At 34.1% G+C, this 22,942-nt stretch overlaps 1 protein-coding gene across 1 annotated transcript in view; it reads right to left on the minus strand.

Moving 5' to 3' along the window:
* The window catches only part of LOC126883308 (uncharacterized), a 75,329-nt gene that overhangs the window by 26,694 nt on the left and 25,693 nt on the right, over nt 1-22,942 (minus strand). Inside the window, exons 3-6 of the mRNA XM_050648677.1 lie at nt 21,627-21,905; nt 21,285-21,429; nt 13,098-13,256; nt 3,912-4,215 (exon numbers count right to left, since the gene is read on the minus strand). Of these exons, the coding sequence (XP_050504634.1) occupies nt 3,912-4,215; nt 13,098-13,256; nt 21,285-21,429; nt 21,627-21,905 (887 nt within the window). The remainder of the gene's footprint in view (nt 1-3,911; nt 4,216-13,097; nt 13,257-21,284; nt 21,430-21,626; nt 21,906-22,942) is intronic.

Raw genomic sequence — 22,942 nt, forward strand, 5'->3', positions numbered from 1 at the left:
AACATGGTGGCCAGATGTAGGAAGGTGTGCTGTCGAAGGGGCAGTTATGTACTATTCTGGAAACCAGGATAAAAACCACAGAAAGGGAGTAGGTATAATAATCACGAGCAAGTTATCTGCATCGGTAATATAGTTCTTCCCACTCTGAGACCGTATGGCCTTACTCAAACTGAAAGCCAGTCCAGTCAATATCAACATAAGTCAGGTTTATGCCCCAATATCGGACTCAACAGAAGAAGATATAGAAATAAATGTGCTACGCAGAACTTAAACAACTGCTCAGTAACGTTAAGAGACAAGAAGTAAACCTCATAATGGGCGACTTTAACGCCAAGATAGGGAGAGGTAGAGACGACGATTTAATAGGCCCGTACGGCCTGGGAGAGAGAAATGACCGAGGCGAACGGCTATATCAATTTTGCCAAGAGGAAGAAATGAAAATATCTAATACCTGGTTCAAGCTACCACCTAGACGCTTATATACATGGAAAGCCCCAGCGGACCGCCCCGAGAGTATAGTTCGAAACCAGATCGATTACATAATGGTTAACAAAAGATTTGGATCATCAATAACTAGAACTTGTACATACCCTGGCGCCGATGTCCCATCAGACCATGTCCTTCTCTTAGCAGAAATAAAAGTAAAAATCACTAATATGAGGAGACGCAAACCAGAACCAACAATAGACTATGCTAAACTTAAAGATGAGAATAACAGAAGAGAATTAAGTATGAAATTAAACAAAGAACTAACAAAGAATACAAAAGTAGAACTAGAAAGAGAAGTTAATTTGGATAACACATCGAGAGCCATAGAGGAAATAATGACGGATACAGTTAAAAAAGACTTAGGTTCTAAACAAAAAATACAAAAGAAAAGTTGGATGACTGACGAAATCCTGGCAATGTTCAAAGAAAGAAGAAAAGATAAAAACCAAGGGAACCGAGATAAATATCGAGAACAACAACAACGCATAAGAAGAGAGATAAGAACGCCAAAAAAATAAGTGGCTAAAGAAACAGTGTGAGGAAATGGAACTGTTACAAAAACAACATGATGACCACAATCTACATAAGAAACTAAAGGTGGTAGGTGGAATATACAGAAAAAAACAAGATTTCTAACTTAGAAAATGAACAAGGAAAAACGACACAAGATGATAGAGAGAGGAAACTCATATGGGAAAAATACATCAAAAATCTCTTTGCAGACGAGAGGCCTGAGATAGAAGTCGTTCAGGAACAAGTGATAGATATTAACAACCTATCTGGTCCCGAGATCACAATTGAAGAAATTACTAGAGCAATAGATACCTCGAAAGACGGGAACGCAGTTGGACCTGATCAAATTCCTGTTGAGTTACTCAGATTGTTAGATGAAGAGGGAATTACGAAATTCAAAAGATTTTTCAACCAAATCTATAAAAAAGGAAAATTTTCTGTCCAATGGCTTGTATCTACCTTTATCCCTTTGCCAAAAAAGAACAACGCAACAAAGTGTCCAGACCACCGACTGATAAGTCTGATGAGCCATTCTTTAAAAATATTCCTCAAAGTTCTTCACTACAGAATCTCCACAAAATGCGATAAGGTTATTGGTTGCTCACAATTTGGATTTCGAAAAGGCCTGGGTACCAGGGAAGCACTAGTTGCAACCCAAGTGCTAGCTCAGAACTGCTACGATCAAAGGAAAGATGTAATGATGTGCTTTATAGATTATGAAAAAGCCTTCGATCGAGTACAACATCATAAATTCGTACATATACTAAAACAACTCGACATAGATCAAAAAGACATTCGCTGCATAGAAGCTCTTTACTGGAATCAAACAGCTGTCGTCAAGGTGGATAATGAAACAACGCAAGCTCAAAAAATTCTCAGAGGTGTAAGACAGGGATGCATTCTCTCCCCACTACTGTTCAATTTATATTCAGAAAGTATCTTCCAGGAAGCTCTTGACGAATGCGAAAGCGGCATCAAAGTAAATGGTACCTGGGTCAATAATATACGATATGTGGATGACTCGGTCTTAATAGCAGACAATATAGAAGACCTCCAAAACCTTCTTAATAAAATTGGAGAGCATAGCGAGAACATGGGACAGCATCAACATAAAAAAGACGAAGTTCCTTATAATCAGCCGTCAATTATGTCAACATCAAAATGCAAGACTAGCATATAACAACCAAGATGTAGAGCGCGTAAGAAAGTTTAAGTACCTGGGAACCTGGCTATGTGAAGACTGGATGTCGGATATGGAAATTAAATGTCGGATAGAAAGGGCCAGAAGTGCATTCATGAAATTCAGAAACGTCTTTACGAACTCTGACTTTGACCTAAACCTAAGATTAAGATTCACAAAATGCTATATATGGTCGGTGCTCCTATATGGCATGGAGGGATGGACTTTAAAAATAAACACAATGAATAAGCTAGAGGAATTTGAGATGTGGATCTATCGACGAATCCTTAAAGCTCCCTGGACCGCAAGAATAACAAATGAAGAAATCCTGAGAAGAATTGGTACAGAACGACAACTGCTATGCACAATTAAACAGAGAAAAACAGCATACCTGAGGCACCTAATTAGAAATGAAAGATACCAGCTTCTGCAAACCTTAATTGAAGGAAAGATCAAGGATGAAGGATGGACTTTAAAAATAAACACAATGAATAAGCTAGAGGCATTTGAGATGTGGATCTATCGACGAATCCTTAAAGCTCCCTGGACCGCAAGAATAACAAATGAAGAAATCCTGAGAAGAATTGGTACAGAACGACAACTGCTATGCACAATTAAACAGAGAAAAACAGCATACCTGAGGCACCTAATTAGAAATGAAAGATACCAGCTTCTGCAAACCTTAATTGAAGGAAAGATCAAGGGAAGAAGGGGAGTGGGCAGGAAGAAAATGTCATGGCTCCGTAATGTCAGACAATGGACAGGACTAAAAAACATAGGAGACCTAATACATACTGCAAGGAATAGAGAAAAATGGTCAAACGTGATCGCGAACATCCATTAGTGGATTGCATAAGAAGAAGAAGAAGATGTACTTAAGGTGGACAATATTAATAACTGGGTGAAAAACAGAAGAGTAGAATGGAATGACCACATCAGCCGAATGAAAACAAATATCAAGACGGTTCCCCAATAGGAAGACGATCAGTGGAAAGACCATGAAAATGATGGAACGATAACTTACAGATGGATAGAATCATGTCTACACAAAAAGAAGAAGAAGAAGAAGTTTCTGAACGCTATTGTTCTCTTGGATTATTGTAACTTTCAGTTTTACAAACAAAAACAAAACGATTCGCATAGGCCTGGATTCCGCGTACCAAAAAAAGTTGATTAATATCAAGCTGAAAATTTGTTAATATTTTAACGGTGTCTAGTCGGACAAACTTTGATGTACGGAAATACTGAAACAGGGAAAGTTTTAATTGTGGAACAGGTTAAAAATTTGAAACGGCAGACTACGAAAATGTCTCATGTATTTTGTGGGACAGAACTTCCAATTGATTTGTTACCCTTTTATTAAACTCTCATACAAAAATCAGACTGGTATTATCACCAACTGGGCATTTTAATAAGTCCGACACGTGGAACATATCAAATCGCAGGAAATATGTTGGTGATACGTGGCAGTCTGATTTTTGCATGAGAGTTTAATGGAAGGGTAACAAATCAATTGGAAATTCTGTCCGACAAAATAAATGGGACGTTTTTAGTCTGACGTTCCAAATTTTTGACCTGTTCCACAATTAAAACTTCCCCTGTTCCAGTGTTTCCGTACATCAAAGTTTGTCCGACTAGACACCGTTAAGCTATTAACAAATTGCTATCAATCAACTTTTTTTCGTACGCGGGATCCAGGCCTATCATTTTATAATAAAAAAATACCTACAAATCAACTGTGGACTTCACTGAGGACTCCACCGACTCATTCGAAGGTAACGATTCTGCATGGATCATTACAATATTGCCATTTATATCATTTATGTCTGTGCCGTTATCTTCTATTTCTCCATACATTTCTTCTTCGTATACTTTAGTACTTAAATCTTGCTTCTCAGTTAATTCTTCATCTAATGGCAATTTTTCTTTTACATCGTTATTTAAATTTATTGCCATAACTTCTACTTCTTCCTCTGAGTCAGATAAATCAGCTTGGCAGCAGTGACATGGCACGTCTTTTATTTTATCTGTCTCTTTAAATGTCAACGTTAGTTTTTCAATATAAAAAATATATTAATATGGTTAATTAAACAAAAAAAAAAAACTTAACAAATTGAAGAGTCTCACATGCAGAATTCACCATTATAATAAAATTAAAATGGTAAATAGTTATTTAAATCTGAGACTTTTTGTGTTAAAAGTTCTTTCTGGTACATCCTTAATCTGCGACTTTAACAATTTATAAGACCGCAGACGACGAATATAGAAAACATCCTTGCTATCACATTCCGTTTTCATTCGTCTAGGAAAAGGACAGAAGAGGAACTTTCTACTACTCAAATCTAAGTAAAGATAGAAAAGTAAAAGATGATTTTGCTTGTTTTTGATTCAGAGGGATGCACAATCGCTGGACAGCTGTTTCCACCATTTCAGGCTTTATCAACAGCGCTAGCATGCACTCCTCTGATCGAAAAACAGCTCAACCATCAATTATGGGAATTTGAGTGATATTTCATTTTCCCCTTAAATAATAATAATAATAATAATAATAATAATATCGTCTTTATTATTTCTTCAATATAGAAATGTACATTTTTATATAAAACATAATATATTATTTTCGCCCTTTATTTCTGAAAATAATATATTATGTTTTATATAAAAATGTACATTTCTATATTGAAGAAATAATAAAGACGATATTATTATTATTATTATTATTATTATTTAAGGGGAAAATGAAATATCACTCAAATTCCCATTGGGACACGATCCAGCGACATCTCTTAACAAAATGAAAAGTCTCAGATGCAGAATTCACCATTATAATTATACAGCGTGTCTACTTAAGTTGGAAACATATGGGAAACTTTTTTGTTATTGATTTTATGAAAAAAAGTTATTCTTTATAAAAAGTTCTGCATGCTCTTAAACCTAAGATTCAATCACCAGATATCAAATTTTGTCAATATTATACGAGGTATGTCAAAAAATATAAACTTCGTTCAAGAGTAAAGTGCCTTTATTTCTCTCAATATCGAAAATTATTATTATGAAAAGTTGTTTGGAAATAAAAACTAAGATCAAATATGCAATCACATGCTTCTAATTGGAAAAAAATATTTTCCAAATTTTTCTCAAATTTATTGATACTAACTTCGTTTTTATTTATTACACATACGATAACTCTTTTATTATTACTTTTACGAAAAAAAGGTATTCTTTATAAAAAGCTCTGTATGTCCTAAGACCGAAGATGTAACCATCAGATATCACATTTTATTAATTTTATACGAGGTATGTCAAAAAATATGAATTTCACTCAAGAGTAAAGTACCTTTATTTTTTACAATATTGAAAAGCGTTATTAAAAAAGTTGTTTCGAATTAAAAACTATGTTTCAATATGCAATTACATCCTTCTAATTGAAATATTGTGAAATATAAAGGTACTATAATTTTGAGAGAATTTCATATTTTTTGACACACCTCGTATAAAATTAATAAAAGTTGATATATCATGGTTGTGTCTTAGGTTTTAGACCATGCAAAGCTTTTTATGAAGAATAACTTTTTTTCGTAAAATGAATAATAAACGAGTTATCATATTTGTAATATTTAACAACGATGTTGGGTATCCATAAATTTGAGAAAACATTTTTATTTCAATTAGAAGCATGTAATTGCATATTTGATCTTAGTTTTTAATTCCAAACAACTTCTTATCATAAGAAATTTCGATATTGAGAGAAATAAAGGTACTTTACCCTTGACCGAAATTCATATTTTTTGACATACCTCGTATAATATTGAGAAAACTTGATATCTGATTATTGAATATTAGGTTTTGGGACATGCAGAACTTTTTATAACGAATAACTTTTTTTCGTAAAATTAATAATAAAAAAGTTTCCCATATGTTTCCAACTTAAGTAGACACGCTGTATATAATTATATAATTCTCCAAAATTAAAATGTGAGAGTTTTCGTGTTGAAAGTTCTTTTTGGTACATCCTTAATCTGCGACTTTAATAATTTATAAGACCGCAGACGACGAATATAGAAAACAAAAAGGACTCCTTGCAATCACATTCCGCTTTCATTCGTCTAGGAAAAGGACAGAAGAGGAACTTCCTAGTACTCAAATCTGAGTAAAGATAGAAAAATAAAAGATGGTTTTGCTTGTTTTTGATTCAGAGGGATGCACAATTCAGTTTGTTAAGGTGATACAGTAGCGATCAACAGGTAGCCAAAACGCGTTTCAAGATTGCGGCTGTAATTTTGAATATTTGTTCGAGATATTTGGCACACGTGTTCGTAATATAATAAAGAATGGCGGTACAGCGCCCAATTTGAAAAATATATTAATATGTGGAAATTACTCTGTAATTAAATACAATATTAAAAAAACGAGCCTGTACCGCCATTAAGAAGAACAAAAAAATACACTTTCTTCAAATAAACTTTTTTATCCGATGCCTAGATTTTGTGTCATTTTGGAACTACTAATGAAATAAAAAGATTTTAGTAGTTCCAAAATGACACAAAACCTAGGCATCGGAAAAAAAGTTTATTTGAAGAAAGTGTATTTTTTTGTTCTTCTTAATGGCGGTACAGGCTCGTTTTTTTAATATTGTATTTAATTACAGAGTAATTTTCACAAATTAATATATTTTTCAAATTGGGCTCTGTACCGCCATTCTTTATTATTTTACGAATACGTGTGCCAAATATCTCGAAAAAATATTCAAAATTACAGCCGCTATCTTGGAACGAGTTTTCGCTACCTGTTGATCGCTACTGTTTCCTCTTAAGAGATGTCGCTGGATCGCGTCCCAATGGGAATTTGAATGATCTTTCAGATTCCCTATTGATTTTTCGATTCAGGGGAGTGCATGCTAGCGCTGTTGATAAATCCTGAAATTGTAGAAACAGCTGTCCAGCGATTGTGCATCCCTCTAAATCAAAAACAAGCAAAACCATCTTTTACTTTTCTATCTTTACTCTGATTTGAGTACTAGGAAGTTCCTCGATTGTCCTTTTCCTAGACGAATGAAAACGGAATGAGATTGCAAGGATGTTTTCTATATTCGTCGTCTGCGGTCTTATAAATGGTTAAAGTCGCAGATTAAGGATGTACCAGAAAGAACTTTCAACACGAAAAGTCTCAGATTTAAATAACTGGTTCGTATACAACCAGTATAGTTAATATATATTACAACTATTTACAGATCATGTAGAAGAGGAATCTGAGTCTCGAGGGGAGTCTGATGAAGAAGAACAGCATGAACATTTAAGCTCAGATGAGGAGTTTGAAGAAGAAGTACAAGATTCGGACACCGAATGAATTTAGTTTATAGTTTTATATTTTCTACCTATATATTTATAATAATAAATTTGTCTTTTTCTATCATATTTGCAAAATCTATTGTATAGTACGTATTATTTGCCTTTAATTAAGAAAAATTACTTAAAAAACTATAATACATTTAATAATTACTCTAACGTTTCGAGGCACAAAAACATGGATATCGCCAGGTCACGTGATTTTCTCGAGCGAACGGACTCACTCAACTACAATAGAGCACGCAAATAGCTATCGGTATACGCTCTTTCTCACACTGCTGCTTACTTATAGCGGTTTTCATTTATATGCACGCGTAATTTGTTTGATCACATGGCAATTGGAAAATTTCACCAAAAAAAACCTGTCTTCTGTAGAATATTTATTTTTAAAATTAAAAAATACCCTGTCAAAATAACAATTGCACCTCCCTGTCCGAAAGGAATTGTACATAGCTATGCATGGATAGTTGTATATTTTATACTCGTTAATAGTATGTACAGATTCAGATGAAATCTTCTGAAGTTCGGATGCACCCCCTGAAAATAATCCTGCGGCGCCCATGCAAGTATCTTGCAGAGTTAAAATCGCCCTCAAATCGCCTGGCCTGTTTATTTTATTTATATTTGAATATTTAAATTTACTTTCAAGTCATATCAATGATATTTTTTGTAATAACAATTTTTACCCTTTTTTAACTTTGGGAGGATTTTGGAGAAAATAACCGCTACCCTCCAGCCAGACCGGCATTTTTGTATTAGGCTATCATGGAAGAGTCACCTGAAAAATTTTCAGGTTGCCTAAAATACCTACTCAAAAATGTCTCACAGCTCTTATACTATAAGTACGATTATGGAAACTTGATAATAATAGGAAAATTTATTTTTGATTTAAATTTTTAGGTATATTTTGAACCATATTAAAAAAGAAGCCACATCTCGATAAAAGGTGCCTTATCGAAAAATACAAAGAAGCAAAAAAAAAAATAAAAACACTGTGTTTAACTAATGATATCGCAGTAATAGTTTAATTGGAACGTACACAACCATTTGGGGGGTTTAAAGGAACAAAACCCCCACAAAATCTTTATGTACATATATTAGAAAAGAAGCTGCAACTCGATAAAATCTGCCTTGTCGAAAAAATATTAAGAGCCAAAAAAGTTTTAAAAATATTGAATTTATCTAATGGCATCACAATAATAATTTAATTGGAACGTACACAAAAGTTTGGGGGGGTTTAAGGGAACAAAACTGCCATACAAATTTTCTGGGGTGCACAAATTTCACTATAATTTTTCATTAAGATATTCCTGCCATAAAAATGCCACTTGTCCAGTCATGCTCAAGAAGTTAAAGCTTTTATACTAATACACAACATCGACATAATGTTAATATCTGAAACACACTTTACAAATAGAAGCTATTTGAGAATTCCCAACTATGCAATATATAACACCAAACATCCAGATGGCACTGCACATGGAGGAACTGCAATCATAATTAAGTCATCTATAAAACACCACGAGTTAAATAAGTTTAAAAGAGACTATATACAAGCAACAAGTATTAGCATAGAAGACTGGAACGGTCCTTTAACAGTAACTGCAATATATAGTCCACCACGACATACTATAGCCAAAAATCAATACCAAGAATTCTTCAACACACTTGGAAACAGGTTTCTAGCAGGCGGCGATTATAACGCAAAACACACTCACTGGGGATCCAGGCTAATAACTCCGAAAGGTAGGCAATTATACATGGCAATGGAAACCAACAACCTTAAATACATATCTACTGGCGAACCCACATACTGGCCCACAGACACAAACAAAATTCCAGATTTGGTTGATTTCTGTGTGACTAAAGGAATACCACTTGAATCCCAGACAGCACAATCTTGTTTCGATCTTTCATCCGACCACTCTCCTGTCTTGGTCATGATATCTACGAATATCCTCGAAACACAACCTCCACCATATCTAAGTAGTAAATATACCAATTGGATTAAATTCCGGGCTATCCTTGATGAGAGACTGGACCTAAACATCCCACTAAAATCGGATGGCGAAATTGACGAAGCAGTAAATCAATTAAATAGGATAATTCAGGAAGCTGGCTGGCAGTCAACACCTAAACAACCAAGAACAATCATAGACAAAGATTTACCCAACGAAATAAAAGAAAAAATCGCAGAAAAAAGAAGACTAAGGAAAGTATACAAAGAACCCGTGCACCCCAGGATAAAAATAGATTAAACCAAGCTACAGCGCGACTAAAAACTTTATTAAACAACAATAAAAACAACGACATAAAACGATATCTACAAAATCTATCTGCTACGGAAACCTCCGAATACTCGCTATGGAAGGCAACACGAAAGATTAACAGACCACAACTCTCTAATCCGCCTATCCGGGCCAGTAACGGACGATGGGCTAAAAGTAACAACGAAAAAGCTACAGTCTTTGCCAAATACCTGGAGGAAGTGTTCCAACCACATGCCCAAAACAACAACTCTGATGCAGAAGATAATATTCAATTGTATTTAGAATATCCATACCAACTAGAAGCACCGTTGGAGAAATTCACAGCCAAACAAGTTTTCAACAAAATCCAAACAGATATGAATCCGAAAAAGTCCCCAGGGTTCGACTTAATCACTGCAAGAATTTTAAAAGAACTTCCCAAGAAAGGCGTGCAATATTTGACACAGATTTTAACGCAATCTTAAGAACTGGTTACTATCCCCTTTTGTGGAAAGTGGCACAAATCATCTTAATACCCATACCAGGCAAGCCTGTAGAAGAAGTTAAGTCCTATAGACCTATCAGTCTACTTTCAGTGATGTCAAAGGTTTTTGAAAAACTCTTACTAGACAGATTACAGCCAATCCTCGTGGAAAAGCAGCTAATACCCAACCACCAGTTTGGATTTAGACAACAACATGCTACCACCGAGCAAATTCATCGAGTCTGCAATTCGATAAACAAAGCCTTAGAAGAGAAGCAATACTGCTCTGCAGCCTTTTTGGATGTCTCGTAGGCTTTTGATAAAGTCTGGCACACTGGCTTGCTATACAAAATAAGAAAAGTCCTTCCTCTCAACTACTTTCTAATCCTCAAGTCCTATCTCTCCGACCGCCATTTCCTTGTAAAAGTTAAAGATCAGTGCACTAACTTATATCCAATCAACGCTGGAGTACCTCAGGGTAGTGTCCTTGGACCAGTTCTCTACCTACTCTACACAGCAGATCTTCCTACAAGCCAAAACATCATCACAGCCACATATGCAGATGACACAGCAATCATTGCAGCTCACTCAAACCCGTACATCGCCTCGCAACTGCTCCAGACAAATCTCGACAGTATAAATATCTGGTTAAAAACATGGCGAATTAAAGTAAACGAAAGCAAGTCAGTACATATAACGTTCACTAATCGAAAAGATACGTGCCCAACCGTCTCAATAAATAATCAAGTACTACAACAAAAGGATGACGTAAAATACCTAGGTATGCACTTGGACCGCAGATTAACGTGGAAGAAACACATATTCACGAAAAGAAAACAGTTGGGTCTGAAACTCAATAAAATGTACTGGCTGATAGGAAAAAGGTCACAACTGAGTTTGTACAATAAAATTTTAGTATACAAGGCAGTGATTAAGCCAATATGGAGCTATGGTATCCAACTGTGGGGATCTGCGTCGAGATCCAATATCGACATCCTGGAGAGATTCCAATCGAAAACCTTGCGCATTATCACAAATGCACCGTGGTACATGCCCAATGAACACATCAATCGTGATCTACAAATGAAGACTGTCAAAGAAGAAATTGCCAGTTACGCCCAAAAATACGACATCCGACTACAAAACCACCCCAACAGGCTAGCGAAGAACCTAATGAGACCCCAGGCAAACAGAAGGCTAAAGCGCCACACTCCAAGCGATCTACGAACAAGATTTTAAATTTTAAATTTTAAATTTTTAAAAATATTTTATTTATTATAGAGTTTTATTTATAGGGTTTTATTTATTAGTCACCAATAATTTTGTTAAGTACTAAAATTATGATTTTATAGGTTATTGTCACTGGACAGTCTCCTTCAAGTCTCTTTTAATTGTTAAAGAATTTACTTATTGTAATCATTATTACAGATTGTAAATAAATGGGATGTTAAAAAAAATATGCACGCGTAATTTGTTTGATCACATGGCAATTGGAAAATTTCACCAAAAAAACCTGTCTTCTGTAGAATATTTATTTTTAAAATTAAAAAATACCCTGTCAAAATAACAATTGCACCTCCCTGTCCGAAAGGAATTGTACATAGCTATGCATGGATAGTTGTATATTTTATACTCGTTAATAGTATGTACAGATTCAGATGAAATCTTCTGAAGTTCGGATGCACCCCCTGAAAATAATCCTGCGGCGCCCATGCAAGTATCTTGCAGAGTTAAAATCGCCCTCAAATCGCCTGGCCTGTTTATTTTCTTTATATTTGAATATTTAAATTTACTTTCAAGTCATATCAATGATATTTTTTGTAATAACAATTTTTACCCTTTTTTAACTTTGGGAGGATTTTTGGAGAAAATAACCGCTACCCTCCAGCCAGACCGGCATTTTTGTATTAGGCTATCATGGAAGAGTCACCTGAAAAATTTTCAGGTTGCCTAAAATACCTACTCAAAAATGTCTCACAGCTCTTATACTATAAGTACGATTATGGAGACTTGATAATAATAGGAAAATTTATTTTTGATTTAAATTTTTAGGTATATTTTGAACCATATTAAAAAAGAAGCCACATCTCGATAAAAGGTGCCTTATCGAAAAATACAAAGAAGCAAAAAAAAAATAAAAACACTGTGTTTAACTAATGGTATCGCAGTAATAGTTTAATTGGAACGTACACAACCATTTGGGGGGTTTAAAAGAACAAAACCCCCATAAAATCTTTATGTACAGATATTAGAAAAGAAGCTGCAACTCGATAAAATCTGCCTTGTCGAAAAAATATTAAGAGCCAAAAAAGTTTTAAAAATATTGAATTTATCTAATGGCATCACAATAATAATTTAATTGGAACGTACACAAAAGTTTGGGGGGGGTTTAAGGGAACAAAACTGCCATAAAAATTTTCTGGGGTGCACAAATTTCACTATAATTTTTCATTAAGATATTCCTGCCATAAAAATGCCACTTGTCCATTTTCAATAAAAAATCTCTAATAGTTTTCGATAATATAAATATATTCGAAAGAGTCGATTTTCATTTTGTAACTTCAAAGAGCTGTAACTTTTTTTATGAGCATATTTGTACTAAGGTAAGTTAGGTTCATTCGAACTATTTTTGGTCCCAAAATAGGTGATTTAATTTATGACCTGTATTTTTGTTACACCCTGTATATTGGAGACCATAGAGAGGAAGAACAAAAATGGTTTTAAATTTTTGAGAACAGGAAGGAAAGAAAAACGATACATAGCACTAAATATATTTTTTACTTTAGTAAATTAAAAAATATAAAATATAAAACATAAATATTAAAAATACAATATACCTTTGTCAGCATCTGCTTTATGTTTTAATACGTATGGAAAGGGACATTTACATCCCTTTTTAAGACAATCACAATCACCATCTTTTCTTAGGCAGGATTTTTTTGACTTCTTTCTTCCCTTTACATCAGTTACTTTTTTCTGTTTGGATCGAGGTATAGCTACAATCAGTTTACAAAAATAAATTTAATATCCACAAGGACAAAAGTTTTCCTGTAGTTGGCTGTATACCATGTGATACAAAAAATGGTAAATCCTGTATAAAAGGTATATTTAAAAAATCCTCAAAAGGGCCACATCAAATTCACATAACTAGTTTTCGACTGGTTTACCAGTCATCATCAGTGCTTACCTAAAATGAATATAACCTGATAAGAAAGGCATAGATGTTGAAATTTTGACTAGGGTAAAAAAATATTAGGTTATACTCACGTGCAATGTACATGCTAACCACCAAGATAGTATCATACAAAAATATGTGGGTCAAAGCCCAGTAAAAGTAGTCCGTCAAGGAAACATAGGTATAAAATGCTACCTTAAGCCTGGATGTTTAAAATATTATCTAATTTGCCCTAGGTAACATCTGAGATCTAGATATGACTTGTTCACATGTTGGAAGTGAGACGGCAAGTGAAAATGAAATGGTTGGGAACCTCGGAACGATGACAAGACAAACGACAGTTCCACAGGTAGTTTAAAATAACCTGTCATATTTAAGAGTAAGGTATGCAGATTGTTAAAAATTGCAGATTGTTAAAAAATTTTCACATTGGGTGTGTTGTTACATCATTTCTAATTTTAACAATCTGCATACCTTACTCTTAAATATGACAGGTTATGTTAAACTACCTGTGGAACTGTCGTTTGTCTTGTCATCGTTCCGAGGTTCCCAACCATTTCATTTTCACTTGCTGTCTCACTTCCAACATGTGAACAAGTCATATCTAGATCTCAGATGTTACCTAGGGCAAATTAGATAATATTTTAAACATCCAGGCTTAAGGTATCATTTTATACCTATGTTTCCTTGATGGACTACTTTTACTGGGCTTTGGCCCACATATTTTTGTATAATACTATCTTGGTGGTTAGCATGTACATTGCACGTGAGTATAACCTAATATTTTTTACCCTAGTCAAAATTTCAACATCTTTGCCTTTTTTAACAGGTTATATTCATTTTAGGTAAGCACTGATGATGACTGGTAAACCAGTCGAAAACTAGTTATGTGAATTTGATGTGGCCCTTTTGAGGGTTTTTTAAATATACCTTTTATACAGGATTTACTGTTTTTTAAATTTAATATGTATAGAGCAATGAAACATTTTGGTATTCCCTAAGCCTCTAAGATGATTGGTCGTAGGCCGACCACGGAAAAAATGGAATGGCAGTGCGACATGAAGGCACAATCAGAAAACAGACAGAAATTGTATTTTAATTGTTAAATATGTTAAAAATTTATCTACTGGTTCCTAACAGTGTGTAATTAAAATCACTTTATTAATTTTTCTCTTTTCTCTATTATTAGTTTTTATTGCATAATATATAAATTATTGTAATCACTGAATACATAATTAGTGAAAAAATAATGCTATTAATTAAATTAATGAATAATTTAAGCGATTAAATAAGTAACGATTGTCCAAGAATGTTCAAAAACTAAACGAAATAACCATCTCTATTTTTCTGGTGAATTGATACTTCTTCTTCTGTTGGTGCCTATTCGTTTCGAATATTGGCGATCATTCTGGTTATAATTATTTTATTAACTGATGCTTTAAATAGATTAGTTGTTGTTGTGGAGAACCATTTCCTCAAGTTTTTTAACCATGATATTCTTCTCCCAATTCCTCGCTTTCCTAATACTTTCCTTGCAGGATAACCTTCAGTAATCTGTATTTAGTCCCGTTTCTCATTATGTGTCCGGAATATACTAACTTTCTCCTTTTAAAGGTATACATCACCTCTCTTTCTTTCCCCATTTTTCGTAATACGGTCTCGTTGGTTATCTTGTCCGTCCATGATATCCTTAGGATTAGCCTGTATAGCCAAATCTCGAAGGCTTAAAGTTTTTTCTCCACCGCTTCAGTGAGTGTCCAGGATTCAACTCCGTAATATAATATTAAGAAGATATAACATCGTAGGAGCCATACTTTTATCTCCAGATTAAGGTTGTGAATTTTAAAGAGTTTGACCATGTTATTGAATGCACTCCTAGCCTTCTCTATTCTACATTTTATTTCTTGTGAGTGATCCCATCGTTCGTTTACTATTATTCTAAGATAGGTATACTGTTTTACTCGGTCCACTGGTGTATTCTTGATAAGCAGTTGGGCGTCTCAAATTTCATTTTTGCTGATGACCATAAATTTGGTTTTTGATATATTTACTTGTAGTCCAAATCTTTCACTTACTTTATTTACTTAGTTGTTGTAAACTGTTCAAACTGTCTGCAAAAATAACGGCATCGTCTGCATAGCGGATGTTGTTTAGGCGTTCTCCATTTAGGAGTATTCCATGTTCGCTATTTTCCAAGGCTTCACTAAATATTTCCTCTGAATATAGGTTAAATAATATAGGTGAAAGTATACATACTTGTCTTACACCCCGTAGAATCTGGATCGCTTCCGTTGGTTCATCTCCAAGATTTGTTCTTATTGTGGCTGATTGGTTCCAGTATAAATTTTGTATTATACGCCGGTCTTTCAAGGGCGGATCCAGGGAGGGGGCCATGGCCCCCTCCGAGAATTAAAAAAATAGAAGGTTTTAGTTTCAAACACATATAGGTACAGGGTGAGTCATGAGGAACTGTACATACTCCTACCTCGTATAGAGGCTCCTATGGGGAATAACAAATGACCATTAAAAAGTGTCTGCTCCCATTGTTTAATAATATACAGGGCGAGTTTCGCATTTTGACAGAAATTTGTATTCGTCATAATTTTTGAACGGTCAGATCGATGTGTCTCTTATTTTTGTCAATCGTTACACTATTACCACCTAATCAACTGATTTATTCAAACTAGAAAAAAATCAGGTTCTGCTTTAAAAAATTAGTTCGTTTGGGTCTTAGGAAAAATTTCACCCTGTATACGCTTTTTGAAAACTCCAATATAAATTTTACAAATTAGACAAATAGGCAATTAAAATGCCATATTTATATTTTTCCCCACACGATTACTTAATTTTTTATAAAAAAATCAAATTTGACTATGAATTAAAAGTTTGGTAAAGTAAACCATAGATTTAAAAAAATTAACTTTTATTACAAAAATTATTTTTTTTTAACAAATATTTGATTTATGTTACCACCCAATCAACTGATTTATTCAAACTAGAAAAAAATTAGGTCCGGCTTTAAAAAATTAGTTCGTTTGGGTCTTAGAAAAAATTTCACCCTGTATACGCTTTTTAAGAACTCTAATATGAATTTTACAAATTAGACAAATAGGCAATTTAAATGGCATATTTTTTCCCCACTTGATTACCTAATTTTTTTTATAAAAAAAATCAAATTTGACTATGAATAATAATTAAAAGTTTGGCAAAGTGAACCATAGATTTAAAAAAATTTACTTTTATTACAAAAATTAATTTTTTTTTAACAAATATTTAATTTATGTTACCACCCAATCAACTGATTTATTCAAACTAGAAAAAAATCAGGCCCGGATTTAAAAAAATTTTTCGTTTTGGTCTTAGAAAAAATTTCACCCTGTATACGCTTTTTGAAAACTCTAATATGAATTTTACAAATAAGACAAATAGACAATTAAAATTGCATATTTATTTTTCCCCACACGATTACTTAATTTTTTATTAAAAAATAAAATTTGTCAAAATCGGAATTTTAACCTAAAAATGAAAAAAAAAAGATGAAATCACGGTTTAACTCGCTACAACGTTCCATTTAAAATTTTTTTTTCTGAAATTTTTACAGCACATATCTCTTACCATTGTGAAGACTATGACAATTGTTGTAGACTTTCAGTCTTCTTCTCGTAAAAGTTATGAATTTTTAAAAATAAAAGGTGCAGCTTCGTGAATTGCAAAGTTAAATCGCAAAAATTAAGTGAAAAAATTTAAAAATCTATTTGATCACGTCTATGTTAAACTATCGAGTCCAAAGAGAAGTGTTATGGGGAGTTTTAGATCTAGACGTGTTATAGAAAAAAAAAAAAAAAAATGGTGAAACTTTTAATTTTAAGAAAACGTTTAATTTTTTTTATTTTTATGGTAAAATTGCGATTTTGACAAATTTGATTTTTTTATAAAAAATTAAGTAATCGTGTGGGGAAAAAATAAATATGTCATTTTAATTGCCACTTTGTCTAATTTGTAAAATTAATATTAGAGTTTTCAAAAAGCGCATACAGGGTGAAATTTTTTCTAATACCCAAACGAACTAATTTTTTAAAGCCGGACCTGATTTTTTCTAGTTTGAATAAATCAGTTGATTAGGTGGTAATAGTGTAACGATTGACCAAAATAAGAGACACATCGATCTGGCCGTTCAAAAATTATGACGAATATAAATTTCTGTCAAAATGCGAAACTCGCCCTGTATATTATTAAACAATGGGAGCAGACACTTTTTAATGGTCATTTGTTATTCCCCATAGGGGCCTCTATACGAGGTAGGAGTATGTACAGTTCCTCATGACTCACCCTGTATATTATGTACAAAACAGGGGATAAATATGTCTTCTGGACTAGAATTGAACAAAACCAGTAACAGAAGCTTCAAGAATGACATATGATGTTTTGTAAATCAAAATGTTGATAATTTTACAAAGTACCAATTGTTAGAACGACCTTTACAACCATAAAAATCGTATCAATTTCCATATTCTGTACACACAAAGAATAAAAACGAAATGAAGCGTTACTTGGGGCATCAGCACTTAGAACAAAGGAGTTGGTTAGTACTTTTGCACATTCAAAAGGGATTGTTTTGCAAATATTGCATTTTATTTTTCTAATAAAAAATATGGTCACAATAAAGGGATGACAATGACAGCCCAAACCTTGTCACGAAACCTTTAACAATTTTCGCCAAACTCATGGGCAAAGACGGAGCCATACAAACCCATGAAAAAACATCATACCACAAGGAGTGCTTTCATGTGGGCCTGGATTTTCTATAAAGTAATCGTACTCGCAAAAGTCAGTAATTAAACAGATAGACTCTCAGAGGAGTAAACAGATACAAGAAAATAGAGAAAGACTGCGACCAATAGTAGAGTCTATATAGTTTTCTTAGGTCGACAAAATATTTGTCTAAGAGGCCATCGTGATGATGGCCTTCTGCTTCTGGACGAAGATGCTGGACCATCAATGAGGGGAATTGTTAAAGGTTTAAAATCGCATCAGGAGATAAGGCTCTTAAATAATACTTATCCACAGCATCTTCCCGAGTAACATAAAGTGTGATCCAAAATTATTGTCACCGTAGGTGGCTCTGAACGACAGAGATAGCTATACAGTGCATGTCTATTATTAATTCAGATATACTTTCCAGTTTACGTCAACTTTGACAGATACTTGTCAGTGTACATATGTCGACTTAAAAAACACTATAACTGAACATAAAAAGTAGCAGAGGAACCAAAATTGTAACTTTATACGAAATAAAAGGTCTTGAGATTGGGTAACTTTTCAACGTGTTTTCAATCTGTACCTATTCTTTGTTTGGAAAAGTGATCATAACAACACTGAAGATAGCCGCAGTTGACCGTGACGTCACACTCTGGCGGCCTTTCAGATTAAAAACAAGACATACGTAATTTTTTGCACAGATAGCTTTGATCCCAATAATTGTGGATCGCTCGTTACATTAGCGGCTTAGTCAAAATCAATTGATAACATGTTGTGGTGAAGAAATAATTGAACAAATAATGAATCAGGTTCAAAGTGCAAATTATTACTTTGTCCTATTTGACGAAACGACCGACGTATCCCACGTGGAATAGCTTTCTCTAAATTTGAGGTACATACACAATAACAACATTCGTGAAAACTTTGTTCCTTGAACTTGAAAACAAGTTCATTGACGCTTATGGGAACATAAAAATAAATGAAAATCAAGAAAGAAGGAAAGAACAAGGTCTGACAGGAGAAGCATTGAGAAAAGTAGTATTAAACTTGTTGAAAGAACTGCACTTGGATCCGAAGAAATGTGTAGAAATTGGTACTGGCTTTAATAATACTTTAATAAGAATAAGTTTTTAATGTCTTTATGGAACTCAAAAGTGTATGAAAAGTGCCTGAAAACTCACCATTGTAACCGTAATTTTTAAAAGTTACCCACAGACCCCCTGATACCCCTCCCCAAAAAAGTTCATGGCCCCTCCCGAAAATCGGTCCTGGACCCGCCCTTGCGGTCTTTATCATTCATTTGGGCTTTTGTTAGAACATCCATCATTTTTCGGTGTTGAACTGTATCAAATGCTTTTTGGTAGTCCACAAAGCAGGTGCAAATATCGCAAGTCATATTTCTGCATCTTTGAAATAATACCTGTAAACTAAACAGTCCATCTCTTGTACCTACGACTCTTATGGCGCGTCCGCATTGGTAAATTTTTCATGCGTACCAGCTGTTCATCGCAAATATTTGCACACAATGCACACGCTCCATCGGTTATCGTTTTCTAGCGAAGATCAAATGATCTGAGCACCGCGTCCTCACTGATAAAAATTTGCGAAGCACCATTAGTTCAATACGTACGAAAAATTTACCAATGCGGACGCGCCATTATGAATCCAAACTGTGTGTCTTGTATTCTCTCTTCGCACAGCTTGTATATTCTACGATGTATAATTTTAAGAAAAAGTTTTAATGTATGGCTCATTCGACTTATTAGCCTATATTCTCCGCACTTTTCTGCTTCCTGTTTCTTTGGTAACGTAATAAATTCTGAAACTAGCCAATCTTTTGGGATATTGCCTGTGTCATAGATATTATTAAAAAATTCACATAGTATTTTTAAAGATTCACCATCAAGAAGTTTAAGAAATACAGATTGTACTTCGTCTGGTCCTGGAGCTCTCCCTTCTTTTAGTGATATTATGGCTGCTCTATTTCTGCCACTAGTATAGATGGTCCTGATTCCGCAGGTATTGGCGACTGGTTCTCCCTCTCATCAAAAAATAAATTTCGTATGTAATTTTTCCAGGTATTATCGATACTCTCTTTGTCCATGATTATCTCTTAATTGTCATTAACAAGTTTACTTATTCTTCTATTTTTACATTTGCCTATAATTTCTCTTACCTTCTCATGTACGTTGAAGTCGTCGTATCTACTTAGTAGAATTTAGATTTCTTGGCATTTTTTCTCCAGTTCTTTCTGTTTGGCTTCTCTGATCTTTCTATGTATCTTTCGTTGTAATGTTTTATACATGGAGTTATCGTTCTTGTTTTCCCTTCTTTTTCCATTAGTTGCAGAATCTCTGTCATCATCCATGTCTTATTCTTACATTTTTCGTTCTTCATAAAATTGTTTTTAATATCGTCTATCGTTTTATTAAGGGATTCTATCTTATCTTCTGTACTTTCCGTTGTATTATAAATTTATTTGAATTTTCTATTTAATGTTTTGCTGAATGTTTCTTTTACTTTGCTACATTTTAGTTTTCTTATGTCATGATTTTTTATAGTTATTCCGCATATTTTCTTTAACTTCGTCCTATACACGCCCACTAAAGGATTGTGGTCAGCTTGAACATCAGTGCCTGGGTAGGTTTTAACACTGTTGAAACCGTTGAAACTATTTCGATATCTTCTGTTATCAAGCATATAGTCTATTTGATTTCTTATAATAACGTCTTCTCTGTTGTCCCAGGTGATTTCCACGTATACAGGCGTCTAGGTGGTAGTTTGTAAAATGTGTTTGGCACGATTAAGTCATGCTCAGCTGCAAAGATAGTCATTGTTTCTCCGCTTTGAATTCTCTATCCTAATCCATGTGGACCAACATGTTGCCCTTCTTTTGCGTTACCTATTTTCGCATTGAAATCACCCATGACTATAAGGGCAAATGGGCAAATATACTTTATACAGTCGGCAAATAATACAACTAATACACTTGTTAATGTTTACGTCTCCTGCATAGCTTATGGGCAGTATTGCCATTTATAGGATGTATATCTAATTTAAACCTAAACAATCTGTATGTGCAAATACTTACCACAGTACTTTTCCTTTTCTTCTACTGGTGTCAACTTAGTTATTACTTCTGTTTTATTAGTTGGTTTCTTTTTAACATCACAATTTCGTACATCTAATTGAACATTTGAAGTGGCACATACTTGACATCGTACTTTAACACTTTTCTAAAAGGGACATAGTACCTAATAAATAATGTAGATAACTCGGCAAAATCTCCATTGGAATTGGCTGATGCCAAAATTTGATCTGCACCCTCTTAGTATAGGGATAAAGACAGAGAGTATGGAAAGAAGAAGGAAATATACACATATTTATATTAATAAACAAATTTACAATAATTTTTCAAATTATTTTGACTTACTTTTAATTGCTCTAATTTATTGGCTTTAATTTCTTGGATAAGAGATGTCCAAAGTGCTCTGTATTCAGCGTGTATATTATCAGTTGCCCTTTTCACCGCTTGTTCTATTTCTCGATTCTTTTTTTCATCTGTTATGTCTGAATCTGCGCGTTGTAAGTCCACTGTTTCTCGTATTATATTTGCTTTTATAGGTTGTAGGTTTCGTTCCATGACAGCTTTCCAAAATTCTATGCATTTTTCTGTTTCTGAGCTGTTTTGATGTTCATCAAAAGTGAACGTCTAAAGCATAAAAAGTCAAGAATTTTACTACTTCACATAAATCATAGCAGGTCCATCAGTACAACAAAACAACGCCACACCACGCATCTGCCACCTTATTTTTGTTATTACTGTACTTCCGGTTTTACCGGAAGCACCCTCAACATGTTTAATTTAAATGGGACACCGAGTATATTTTCAGGTTTTAAAAGAGAGATTTTACAATTATTAAAGATTATTCTCCGTCAATAATTCTTTGTTTCAAATCCTGCAAACATGTTGATCGCCTAATGAAAACACGTGATTTTAGATAACCCCAAAGAAAAAAAACTCTAACGGATAATGGCCCGGAAAACAAGCAGGCCAATCTATGAATCCTCTACGTAGGTATAAGCAATCGATTTGTAATATTCATAATCAAAAAATTTATAACCCATCGGTAATAGTAGGGAAGCGTTCCATCTTGTTGAAACCAAACATTTTGTGGCAACTGGCCATTCTGTTGAAGTGCAGGAATAATTTTGATATTGAGTAGATCTAAATACCCATAAAAGTCCTTATTAGGTACCAGGTACCAGTCAAGTATTATTGTCAAACTGGGTATTATCTGAATTAAGAATAACAAGAAATCAGAAGTCCCAGATGTAAACAATAAATCTGAAACCTCTCGTGGAACCACTTTTTGGTAGCATCCTTAATCTCTTCTTCTTCTTCTTCTTCTTCTCCTTCTTCTTATAATAGGCCTCTTGGCCTGTTCCTTACCGATATTGAGCTTGTATTCGTAGCTGTGATGTTGACTGCCAGCTATCTCGCCACCTTTTAAAGGGCCTTCCTATTGGTCTCTTGCCTGTTGACTTCGAATCTCTGGCTATACGGGCTATTCTCTCGCTGTCCATTCTCGTCACATACTGATTCCACTCTCGTCGTCTCTGTCTTCCCCACCGTACTATATCTTGTATGTTACAGAGATCTCTTATTCTGTCGTTCGGTATTCTGGCTCTCAGTGTTTTCCCAGTTATTGACCTCAACGTTCTCATTTCTGATGTTCTTAGTATCCT

This window comes from Diabrotica virgifera, chromosome 4 (genome assembly GCF_917563875.1).
Source record: "Diabrotica virgifera virgifera chromosome 4, PGI_DIABVI_V3a".
NCBI classification, from domain to species: Eukaryota; Metazoa; Arthropoda; class Insecta; order Coleoptera; family Chrysomelidae; genus Diabrotica; species Diabrotica virgifera.